This window comes from Sapajus apella, unplaced genomic scaffold (assembly GCF_009761245.1).
Source record: "Sapajus apella isolate SASKATOON/1434 unplaced genomic scaffold, GSC_monkey_1.0 scaffold62, whole genome shotgun sequence".
NCBI lineage: Eukaryota > Metazoa > Chordata > Mammalia > Primates > Cebidae > Sapajus > Sapajus apella.
In genome coordinates, this window is record NW_022437002.1 from 5,127,340 (window position 1) to 5,140,344 (window position 13,005).

Here is a 13,005-nt window from a genome sequence, read left to right on the forward strand (position 1 = left end):
CAAAGCCAAATCATATCAGTGTGTAAAGATGTAATTCAACAAATGTGTATCAGCACTTCACAAATGCAAGGTACAATTGCGTATAGGGAGGAATCGAGAGGAGGCAAGTATCATGGGAGTTTTATGAGAATCTTGGAGGGCAAAATTCAGGACAGTTACCCCAGTCGATGCGGAGAGATCTTCCTTTTATTGCCAAGATGGGGCTTTCTTACTTGCCATTCCATTTAATTCTAGTTTTTTATGCTTTCAAAAGTGTGAATCTGTCTGGAATGTATTGCAATAGCACTTACCAAGTGTGTACCTAGACTAATAAAATTACAAATGAAAGAGGAGACATTATAAGATACCACAGAAATACAAAGGATCATAAGAGACCACTACTAGCATCAATAATTATACACCAACGAATTGGATAACCTAGGCAAAATGGATAAATCCTTAGACACATATTACCTACAAAGACTGAATCATGAAGAAACAGAAAATCTGAATAGAACAATAGTGAGTTAGGAGATTAAATCAGTAATCAAAAACCTCCCAACAAAGAAAAGCCCAAGACCTGATGGCTTTACTGGTGAATTCTACCAAAAATGTAAAAAAGAATTTATACTAATCCTTCTCAAACTCTTCCATAAAACTGAAGCAGAGGGAACACTTCCAAACTCATTTTACAAGGCCACAATTGCCTTGACACCAAAGCCAAATACACCATAAGAAAAGAAAATTACAGGCCATGTTCACATAGATGCAAAGATCCTCAACAAAATACTAGCAAACTCATTTTTGAGTTTTAAAAGTTCTTCATATATTTTGGATAGCAGTCCTTTATCAGATGTATCTTTTGAAAGTATTTTCTCCCAGTCTGTGGCTTGTCTTCTTGTTCTCTTAACACCATTTCTTTCTTTCTTTTTTTTTTTAAATGCAGTCTGGCTCTGTCACCCAAGCTGGAGTGCAGTGGTGAGATCTCGGCTCACTGCAACCTTTGCCTCCCAGGCTCAAGTGATTCTCCTGCCTCAGCCTCCTGAGTGGCTGGGATTATAGGTGTGCACTACCAAGCCTGGCTAATTTTTGTATTTTTAGTACAGACGGGGTTTCACCATGTTGGCCAGGCTGGTCTCGAACTCCTGGCCTCAAGTGATCCACCTGCCTTGACTTCCCAGAGTGCTGGGATTACAGGTGTGAGCCACTGCACCCAGTGACATTGTCTTTTGCAGGGCAGAATTTTTTTTTTTTTTTTTTTTTAAAGTTTTGCTCTTGTTGCTGGAGTACAATGGCGCCATCTCAGCTCACTGCAACCTCTGCCTCCCCGGTTCAATCGATTTTCCTGCCTCAGCCTCCTGACTAGCTGGGATTACAGGCATGTGTCACCACGCCCAGCTAATTTTGTATTTTTAGTAGAGAAGGGGTTTCTCTATGCTGGTCAGGCTGGTCTTGAACTCCTGACCTCAGGTGATCCGCTTGCCTCGGCCACCCAAAGTACTGGGATTACAGGCGTGAGCTACCATGTCCGGCCGAGCAGAATGGATTGTGCCTTTGGTGTTGTGTTTTTTTGTTTCTTTCAGTAGTGCTTATTACCTTCTAACATACTACATAATTTACTTGTTGTTTGCCTTCTCCCTGCCAGACTGTAAACCCCATGAGGACAAGGACCTTTGTGTATTTTATTCATTGGTGTGTCCCAAGCATACAAAACAGTGATTATCCAAATATGTGTTAAATGACAACCTAATTCTGAAACTTGATTTTTCTTTTGGAGTGTATGCTGAATCACAGTAGCACTGACCTTCAGTTTTGATATCTGTGTCAAGATGGAGAATCCAATAGGATACCCTTAAGTAAAGCAGAGAACCCAAAAGAAGTACATCCTCAGTTTAAGGGTCAACTGGAGAAAAATGCCCATCCTACAGAGAAGGACAGCAAGAAAACTTCCCTGTTTTGATGTTGGTAGTGACTGGAAGAAAGCAAAAAATTGAGATTTTGCAGCCACAAGTCAGCTTCTCTTGGGCTTGAGGCCCAAATTCAAATTAACTGTGGTCTGAAAAACCTCAAGTCTCAAAATAATTTCATCTGGCAGAAGCAAGCAAATTCTTTCTGGAGGAGGAATCTTCAATTTAGTCTTCTCACAGATAAGGTTTCAAAGATAAGAATTCTCACAGATAAGGTTTCAAAGTACCTGAGCTCACAGTCAAAAAGCAGTCAAAAATCACAACATATGGCTGGGTGTGGTGGCTCACCCCTGTAATTCCAGCACTTTGGGAGGCTGAGGCAGGCAGATCATCTGAAGGCAGGAATTCGAGATCAGTCTGACCAACATGGTGAAACCCTGTCTCTACTAAAAATACAAAAATTAGTTGGGCATGATGGTGGGTACCTATAATCCCAGCTACACAGGAGGCTGAGGCAGAAGAATTGCTTGAACCTGGGAGGCAGATGTTGCAGTGAGCTGAGATCAGGATACTGCACTCCAGCCTGGGCAACAGAGCGACACTCCGTCTTAAAAAAAAAAAAAAATCACAACATACAAAGAAACAAGTCACATGAGGAAGAACCACAAAAGCAATAGGTAGCAGATCAGACCTACATTTACTTCATATATTGCAGTTATCAGGTGCTAACATTTTTTTACAATGTTTGAAGAAATAAGAAATTGAAAAATATGACCAAAGAATAAGTGAATATAAAAATATGTTGTAGCAGATTTTAAAAAGGATTAAATAGAACTTCTAGAAGTGAAAAATAGAGAAATTGAAATCATGGCCAGGGTAAGCAGCATATTAGAGACAACCTAAGAGAGAATGAGAGAATGGGAAGATAGAGTTGAAGAAAGCATCCAAATGTAGCACAGACACAAAAAGATATAAAATAGGAAAGGCTAAGGAAGTGGTACATAGAGTGAGAAGGAGTAATGTCCAATCATAGTTTCAGGAAGAGATTGTATCAGGATACAGATACCACAGTAGTAATTTGAACAGGAAAATTTTAACGTAAAGTACAGTTAACTCTAAAGGTGGTTAATTACAATTACTAAAAGGGGTAAAATCAGCTACCACCCCTGATCCGGAGGGAGAGTGAACAAGGGAGGAACTTAGAAACACAGAGAAGGAGAGCTCCGTCCTCCAAGGCTGATATCGAAACCTTTGAGGAGAGGCTGCAGTGTCATAGAAACATGAAGTTACCAGTGGCAAACTTGTCAGAGGGTACCTACTGCAACAACCCACGCAGCACAGAAGCAGTCTGCCGCGGAGTAGAGGAGAATCTTGCTGGAAGGTGCAGGCCAGGGCTGAACTGTGAAGGCCGCTAAGATGAATGCGACCATGTACTTGCTGGATAACCTTAGGCAAGTTACTTAATCTCTCTGAGTCTTATTTCTCTAGCTTCTCCAGTTGGAAAATGAGGGGGTTGAACTTTAATTACTAATGTTGCTTCTTGTTTTGAAGTGATGCCCTTCCAGTGTATCTCCATGAAGTTAGAGTTGATTCCTTATTGAAATGGTCTGTCTTCATTGTGGGATTTTTTTTAGATTTTTTTCTGTAGATTTGATCAAGAATAGATGCTATAGCTATTGAATGCCATGTTGAGATGTTAAAATATAAATGTCTAGAGTAACCACTATAAGAACAGAAATAAGATAATATAACTTCTAACACAGAGGGTAATTAAAATAGTTTAGATTTGATACCAGCATAAAAAATAAACCAGCTAAGGCAAACTGGGAGGAATATTGAAACACATGTATAATTGATAAGAGATTAGTAGGCAAAATATATGAAGAATTCTTAAGTAATAAATAGAGACAAACAAGAATCTCAAGAAAATAAGGAAAAAAGCAACCCAATAGAAATACAGGCAAGAGACTTTACCAGGCAATTCACGAAAAGAAAAATGAAAAGATGCTCACTGGTAATCAAGGAAATGCAAATAAAGTGAAAATGAGATACCATTTCATACCAACTAGATTAGAAAAACATTAAAAGCATGATAATGCCAACTGTTGGTGAGGACATGGCATAGTTGGGTCTCTTAGGTACTGCTAGGTAGGAGTTGATGTATCTCTACTTTGGGAAACAAGTAGGCATTATTCAGATGAATTTAAACATACGTATGCCCTACATTACAGCAAGTTCCTAGGCCTATATTGTAAAGAAACTCTTGGCATGCATGTTTGAGGAGATGTATCAGGATGGATATATTTTTATAATATAAAACACTGGAAACGACCTTAATGTTTGTTGGCAGGGTAGAAGATACATAAATTATGGTGTATTCCATACAGTGAATTCTATGCAGCGTATTGTGAACTTGTAGAGATTACATACCACACTTAAACTCTCTGAGCCTTATTTCTCTAGTTTCTCTATTTGGAAAATGGCCAGGCTGAACTTTAGTGTATCTCAATGAAGTCAGAGTTGGATCCTTATTTAAAATAGTCTCTCTTTATTGTGGGGTTTTGTTTTGTCTATAGTTTTAATAAAGAATAGATGCTACAGGCTACTGAATGGTATGTTGACATGAATTGGGAAAATCAAACTTGACCTGTAGATCTATATTTTCCATGTTATGATGAAGCCAGTGATTGACTTCTCTCCTGTTGTCTGTACCCTTCATTTTAGAGATAAATTATTTGACTACTGAAGATGACTGAACTTGGTTAACTAAGATTTCATGTCAGGTTTTTGCCTATATATTCATGAATGAGATTTTGGCCATAGTAATTTTTTTTCCTCTTTTTATGTGTTGCCCTTGTTTATCTCATTTTTGTCTTTTAAAATATTTTTGTACACTTGATGTAGTCTAGGGGGTATTTTTTTTTTACTTTTTTTTTTTTTTTTTTTGATATGGAGTCCTGCTCTGTTGCCCAGGCTGGAGTGCAGTGGTGTGATCTCAGTTCACTGCAACTTCCACTTTGTAGTCCTAACTACTCAGGAGGTTGAGACAGGTTCAAATGATTCATCTGTCTCAGCTGAGATTATAGGCACTTGGCACCATGCCTATTTTTTTTTTTCTTTTTTTTTGTATTTTTAGTAGAGACAGGGTTTCACCATGTTGGCCAGGCTGGGCTTGAACTCCTGACCTCAGGTGATCCACCCGCCTTGTCCTCCCAAAGTGCTGGGATTACAGGTGTGAGCCACCATGCCTGGCCTATTGAGTTATTCTTTAAAAGTTGAAGAATTATTTTGGGATTCCATCAAGGCCATGTACCTTTTTCAATGTTTGACCTTGTTTCTTTTGTGGCTCTGTCAGACATATGTGCCTTTGAGGAAGGCAGCCAGAAGGCTCCTTGTCTGGGACTGCCCAGAGTTCTGTTACTAACTCCCCCTAGAACCTGGGGCAGGCTACCTTCCCCCTCTGAGTTTTCTCATCTGTAAAAGGAGAATGCAATCATGCCACCTGCCTCCCAGATAAGGTATGAAGTGGTGGTGGTATGCTTTGTAAATGAGAAACCCCCTTCCCTGTCTCACAGAGGGGCTGGCAGACTGGGCATCTTAGATTTTTGCAGATGCTTGTCCATTTCAGACTTGGAAAGAGAGCTGAGATTTGCAAGCTTGTTGTCACAGCTTTTGGAATATTTATTTCACAGATTCCTTAAAAAAAAATGATAGGCTGGGCGTGGTGACTCATGCCTGTAATCCCAGCACTTTGGGAGGCCGAGGTGGGTGGATCCCCTGAAGTCAGGAGCTCGAGACCAGCCTGGCCAACACGGGGAAACCCTGTCTCTACTAAAAATACAAAAATTAGCCAGGCATGGTGGTGGGCACCTGTAGTCCTAACTACTCAGGAGGTGGAGACAGGAGAATCACTTGAACCCAGGAGGCAGAGGTTGCAGTGAGGTGAGATAGTGCCACTGCACTCCAGCCTGGGTGACAGAGTGAGCCTCTATCTAAAAAAAATAATAATAACAATAAAAATATAATAATGGCTTTAAATAGTAAAAGTGGGCCAGGCACAGTGGCTCATGCCTGTAATCCCAGCACTTTGGGAGGCCAAGGCCGGCAGATCACTTGAGGCCGGGAGTTTGAGACCAGCCTGGCCAACATGACAAAATGCTGTATCTACTAAAAATACAAAAATTAGCTGGGTGGGGTGGTGGGCACCTGTAATCCTAGCTACTCGGGAGGCTGAGGCAGGAGAATCACTTGAACCCAGGAGGCAGAGATTGCAGTGAGCTAAGATCGCGCCACTGCATTCCAGCCTGGATGACAAAGTGAGACTCTGTCTCAAAATAAATAGATAAATAAATAGTAAAAGCATAGCTTTGCATTATTTCATGTAAAGTTTAAAAATCTTTTTTTCACCTTTTAAAAAAAATTTATAACACTAGTTACAAGTGAGGGAATGCTAACTTCTTACAATCAAGGGTGCCTTTTCTCTTTGCTGTGGAAGGATCTTTAAAATTTATTTTCTCAAAGATCCTTGTAGATTCATTTATAGAGCATTGCCTCCCCTCATCGTTAAACATCAGCTTAATGTTTTTCAATGAATGGGGCTAATGGAAATAATTCAGAGCAATTGAGGTTAATTTTACTCACTAACAAAAAGTTTACAAATAAGAATGTTCAGTTATATGAAAAAGGATATACAGTATTCCTTTGTCTCCCCTTCTTATAATGGAACTTCACGACCACAGGAATTTTATTTTGTGTGTGTGTTTACTGCTGCATCTCCAGCTCCTAGATCACAGCCTGACAATTAGTAGATGCTCAATAAATACTTGTTGAATGAATGAATTCATGAAAATTGGATAGCTATCATTCTTGACTTAAATAACGTACACATTTTTCTTAATATTAAGGGGACCAATAGCTTACTAATTAACTTTTTGTTAAATATATGAACATTATTTCTGCTTGTGGAAACTGTGATTTTTATTTCTCAATTTTATTTATTCCTGCCCCGAATAAGGTATTGAAATGCCCTTCCTTTTTTCTCTGCTGGTCTTCTCTGTTGCTTCCGTCTATGCCCTTTGGATGGCTTCTATCCATATCCTTTTTTTCCCCTTTCTCATTCTTTCTCTTTCTCATCACTCATGTATACCTCACTCTTTAACTCATATTTATTTAAAAAATATTATTCGAATAAGCACCTAATGGATGCCAGCCTTAGGCATGGAGGAGATGGGGATCTCAAGACCTGCACAATCCCTGGGTTCATGGAATTTACAGTCTGCAGGAAAGTCAGGTCTGAGCAGATATTGCACAAATATTTATGAGTTATGGAAGATGCTATGAAAGCAAAGGTTGGGGGAGCATGGAGCTTTAGGAAAAGCTTCCCCGAAGCCACTTTAGCTGGGATCTAAAGGAAAAATAGGAGTTTGCAGATGTGGGGTCTCAGGGAATAGCATGGGGGAAGGTAGGAGGTATGGGAAGGGAAGTAGGGTTTACTTAGGGAGACAGAGCAACTGGAGTCACTGGAGTATCTGCAAGGGCAGTGAGGGTAGAAGAGGCCCCTGAGAGGAACAGTCAGCATCGTCCACCTTTCAGTGTTGACTCTAGGACCTGCCTGGCAGGATCCCTGCCTACTGTGTGACAAATGGCATTGATACCTTAGTTGTCCACAAAAGATCTGTGTTGCAAATTTCTTTTCTGGATTTGGAAATCATTTAAAAGAAAAAATCTTAAATTGTATGTCAGTGGTAGTTGTGTCTTTGGGCAAGTCATTTAACCTCTCAGAGCCTCAGTTTTTCTGAAATGGGAGTCACTGTGTCTATTCCATGGGGTCCTCTGTGACCTCTGCCAGGTCCCCCTGTGATTGTTGTTGGAGACTCGTCTTTCTCATGAGACTGAGGGCCTGAGGGAGGCTGAGTCTAACCCACCTGTGCAGTGCTGGCTCCTGTCGCTGGGCCTGGCATGGAGTGAGGACATCTGGGAGGCCTTCATAGATGAGGGTGCCCCAGGGCTGGGCTCAGAAGACAGGTTGGATTTGAGGGTCGGGGAAGGTCTGTGGACATGTGGACATGCTGAGGTCTGGAAAGAGGTCAGTGAAGACCAAAGCACAGAGGTGATAACAACAACAATCACAACAGTAACAGTTACAATTGTGCTGACTTTCCATGCACCCTCGCTATGTGTTGGCCGCTGTTCTGCATGCTTTCCATACACTAAGTCATTTATCCTTGCCGTAACTTTACAAGGTAGGTACTGTTGTTGTCCCCATTTTACAAATGAGCAAACTGAGATATGGAGAAGGTCACACAGCTCTCAACTGTTGAAACCTGGATTTAAGACCAGGCATTTGTGACTTCAGAGTGTAAGAGGCAATGAATACAGAGAAGTGAGAAGGGCCTTAAATACTAAGCTAGGAGGGCCATCTAGACTTTATCCTTGTGGCTATGGGAGCCATAGAAGGCTTTTGAGGGAGGGAGTGGCAAGGCGGTTGTATGCCCAGGAGAGCTGGCATGGTCATCCTTTCCTCCTACAGAAACCCTCCACGGAACAGCCCCTGTACAGCAGCAGCCTGTGGGGCCCGGCGGTTGATGGCTGTGACTGCGTGGCTGAGGGCCTGTGGCTGCCGCAACTACATGTAGGGGACTGGCTGGTCTTTGACAACATGGGCGCCTACACCATGGGCATGGGTTCCCCCTTTGGGGGGACCCAGGTCTGCCACATCACCTATGCCATGTCCCGGGTGGCCTGGTAAGAGGGTCCTGCTGGAAAATGGGGGTACGGGGAAAAACTGGGCAGAAATGAGGGAAACCTGAGATTTGAGATTCCACTTCTGTGTAATCCAATTTGACAAGTAGCCGTTGGCTGCTGACCCCTCATGAGGCCTATGCTTGGCACCTGGCTGTGGCCATGAGTGAGGCTGGGCTTTCCTAGAGAGCTCACAGCCCTGAGGGAGACACAGAGAAGCAGACAGGCCCTCGTAATAACACTGTGCCCAGTGGAAGCACAGAGCCCTCCCTGAGGAAGTGGGAGTCAACCACAGGAGGGGGTGGTAGGGCTTCCCGGAAGAAAGGAACAGAGAGCAAGTGTGGTGCATTCAAGGCTCTTATGGAGGGTGGCTGTGACTGGAGAGGGAGGCAGGGCTAGATATGGGAAGGGCTTGGAGGCTGAGTGATGCACTTTGAGAGCAGTGGGAAGCATGAACCAGTTTGAAGCAGGGGCGTAACACGGTCTGTTTTGCACATTGGAAAGACCACACTAGCTCCTGTGTAGATTGAGGACAAGGGCAGATGCAGGCAGAGCTGACCAGTCGGGTGGCTGCTGTGTGACACAGGAAAGACTTGGTCTGCCTGCTTGCTGAGGCTCGGTCTTTCCACCTAGAAAATAGGCTTAACAGTAGCCCTACCTGCCCCACCAGGCTAGTGCGGGGGATCCAGTGAGGCAAGAGGTATGCAAGATGGGGGAGTCACAGCCAGTGAACCCTGACATCAGGCCTTACATTAGGTGTCATATGACTATTTCACCCCCACAAAACTCTGTGGGGGTCAGCATTATCACAAACAGAGGCATTCTTCTGAGGTCACACAACTAGTCAGAGGTGAAGGGCCCCTCTTTGCTGGTAGGGAGAGGGCTACAGAAAGCAGGAGCAGTTTGCCCAGGTGCATTCAGTTCCTCTGCTGTGTTGTCTCAGGATTGTCACCCAAAGCTGAGATCTGAAGGTTAAGAAGGAATTAGGTGAGGGTTGATGATGCAGGCAGAGAGACAAGCATGGGCCCAGGCTGGGGAGAGGACATATGTTAAGAGCCCAAACGATGGCCACTGTGGATGGCCCAGGTATGTGGGCAGGTGTGGCTGGGAGTATGGCAGGAGAGGCAGGTAGGGCTGGATCTTGCAGGGCCTGAGAGCAGAGAGAAGCTGCTGGCAGCTCAAGAGCAGGGAGTTGCTTTTTGGAAAGGGGAACCTGGGTCCTGGCTGAGAACTATCTGCAAAGGGCACGAACAGATCAGGGAGACTGAAATGGTGTTACCCGTGGGGATGGAGACCACTGGGCACATGGGAGTGGCCAGAAGTTGGGCTCAGCAGGGCTTGACCGGGTGCGGGAACAAGATTGCCAGCTGTTTCCAAATCTGATGGTGGAGCCATTTATCAACATGAGTATAAAGGAGGAGAAACAGTTTGTGGGATTGTTTGAGAGAATGGGCGATTTTGTTGGGGGTGTGATGAATGTGGGCTTTGGAGGGCTGGGTTCAGTCCTAGTTCTACCACCTACTGGGGTGTGACTGTAGGCAGGTCACTTCCCTCTCTGGGGAACTGATTGATTACATCATCAATGCAAGGGGATGGTAATGCCTCCCTCATGGGGTTTTTGGGAAGATACAAATCGATAATATTAAGTGCCTGGCATAATGTCTGACACACAGTAAATGCTCAGTATGTGTGGATTTCTTTCCTTTGTTGAGGGGTGGGGGCCACATGGGAGTAGGGAGTAGTTGGGGAGGGGTCAGCAGCCTGCCCTTGTCCCTGCCCTCAGCTGAGCTCGGGCTCAGGTGAGAGCCCTATGCCCCAATGGGGCTGTGTCTCCAGGTACAGGGGGCTGGCAGCCCCATGCTGGCTACTTGCAGCACCCCTCTCTTACCCCTAGGGAAGCGCTGCGAAGGCAGCTGATGGCTACAGAACAGGACGATGACGTGGAGGGTGTGTGCAAGCCTCTGTCCTGCGGCTGGGAGATCACAGACACCCTGTGCGTGGGCCCTGTCTTCACCCCTGCGAGCATCATGTGAGCGGGCCTCGTTCCTCCCCAGAGAACCCCAGCGGGGCCTCAGAGATGCCTCTGGGAGAGGTGGGGAAGATGGCAGGCAAGGGTACCCTTGGCCAGGACTCTGGTGCCCACCCTGCCACCCCTGCGCTCCACCTGTAATGTTTCTGCTCTGTAAATAGGACCGGTCTTACACTCGCTGTAGTTCAAGTATGCAACATAAATCCTGTCCCTTCTAGCCGTGTCTGCCTCCTCTGCAGCGAAAGGGGCCTGGTCAGCCAGGTGTGGGGGTGTCCTTGGGGTCTCCTTCCCACCTTTGTAAATATAATGCAAATAAATAAATACTTAGGTTTTTAAAAACTGCAGCGGAATCTGGCAGTTTGATTCACAAAGCAGCCTGGGCTAGGCCGAGGGCAAGATTTCCCCACTCTGCGCTGAAAAGCCTATGCCCTCTGCCTCCATCCTGAGCCCTCCTGGCTGTAGTGCATGCCTCCCCCACCGGCACTCACCCTAGCTGACTCATCTCTCTCCTCCTCATGGGCCCTCAGGCCTGGTGCCATAAGGAAGGGGCTGCTGTCAGGGGCTCAGGTGGGCAGTTATGTAGCTCATAACTGGTGAATGGCCTCTGTGTGAGCCCAATGCCCAGCCTAAGGCCTGGCCCACAGTAGGGGCAATGGAGTATTTAACACAGCCGTGAAAATTCATACAGAAGATACAGGGCCAAGAAATGGGTGTGTGGGAGGTTTTGAGTGGACTCTGCACCCGTGCTCTCCCTTCAGGTTGGCCAGGCCGTCAGAGGAGAGCAAACACCGGGTGGTCAACTTTGCTTCTTTGGGCAGTGCTTGTTACAACAGGGCTGGGCACAGAGTTTTGGTGTGTTCAATGCTGACGGTCCTGGCATCCCCTGAGACTGGCAGTGCTTATCAGGACAAAGGCTCCCTCACACTGCCAGGTTCCCAAATTATGCAGCTGGGGTGTGTGAGCTGTTGAGCAAAGGAGTTCAGATTTTAGAGTCCCCCCCCCAGTGGCTGCAGGGAACCCTAAATATTTTTCTGCTGCAATTAAAAGATTTGAGATATAATTCATATGCAGTAAAATTCACCCTTTTAAAGTGCAGAAGGCTGGGCATGGTGCCTCACTCCTGTAATCCCAGCACTTTGGGAGGCTGAGGTGGGTGGATCACCTGAGGTCAGGAGTTTGAGACCAGCCTGGCCAACATGGCAAAACCTCATCTCTACTAAAAATACAAAAATTAGCCAGGTATGGTGACAGGCACCTGTAATCCCAGCTACTGGGGAGGCTGAGGCAGGAGAATCGCTTTAACAGGGAGGCGTAGGTTGCAGTGAGCCAAGATCGCACCATTGTACTTCAGCCTGGGTGACTGAGTGAGATTCTGTCTCAATAATAATAATAACAAATTGCAGAAGTCAGTGATTTTTAGCGTATTCAGAGTTGTGTAACTATCACCACCATTAATTCTAGGATATATTCATCACCCTAGAAAGAAATACCATATCCATTAGCAGTCACTCTCCATTTTCTCCATTCCCCAGTCCCTGATGACACGAATCTACCTTCCATCTCTGTGGATCTGCTTATTCTGGACATTGTATTGTGATGAATTTTCTATCTTCACTTGAGCTTCTCTCTGGGTAAGCCTGGCCATCCTCCTTCAGTATCTCAGCCAGTCCTGGGAACTGCATGAGGTCATCTCATGAGGCAATGTGCCATGGGTTTGGAGTGAACCAGGTGCTTTCCCAAACCAGGGGTGTCTCCTTTTCCAGGTTGAATCCAGTTTTTGGTACTCTGACAATGAACAGGCTGAAAGCTCAGGATATCAAGAGACTCAGGGCAATCAGAAAGGATTACTCTATTACCTTCTGTGATCCACCAAAGCCACAATTTACAGGTATTACCAAGCCCATAATCGTCTGTCAGACTCTAAGACTTCTTCCATCTCAGTTCTCCAAGCACTCACACTTCTTTTGCGGGGACATAGGTTTTTCTGCTGGAACCAGGCATCTGCTGTGAAGAGTCCAGGAGCCCTGGAGAGATCTTATGGCTGGCTGCAGTGAGACCCAGGTGTACTTGGTTCCCTCTTTTCAGCAGGTCCACTGAGGTGGACTTCTGTGGCTTTTGAAATAACAGTAGCTGTCATGGAGCTTGAACAGATTTCTCACTGGAGACTTTCTAGTGTTTCAAGTTCCATTTGCAGCGAGGATGTGAAATTTACTTTTCCGAGAAAGATATACACAGAACTTGATGTGGCTTACTTGAGGATAATAGTTAAGGCATTTCCCCCCAATTATTTGTTTTTGTTTATTTCAATCTTTTTCTAAAGAGAAGAAAAAAAGCATGAAATGTGGAGAA

General features: G+C 44.8%; 1 protein-coding gene across 2 annotated transcripts in view; it reads left to right on the top strand.

The window, feature by feature from the left end:
- Positions 1-11,000, top strand: part of AZIN2 (antizyme inhibitor 2) — a 42,096-nt gene extending 31,096 nt beyond the window's left edge. For both annotated transcript variants that reach the window (XM_032246817.1, XM_032246818.1), the window contains 2 exons: positions 8,416-8,630; positions 10,522-11,000. In XM_032246817.1, coding sequence (XP_032102708.1) covers positions 8,416-8,630; positions 10,522-10,660 — 354 coding nt within the window. In that variant the 3' untranslated portion in view covers positions 10,661-11,000. The remainder of the gene's footprint in view (positions 1-8,415; positions 8,631-10,521) is intronic.
- Positions 11,001-13,005: the final 2,005 nt, after the last annotated feature.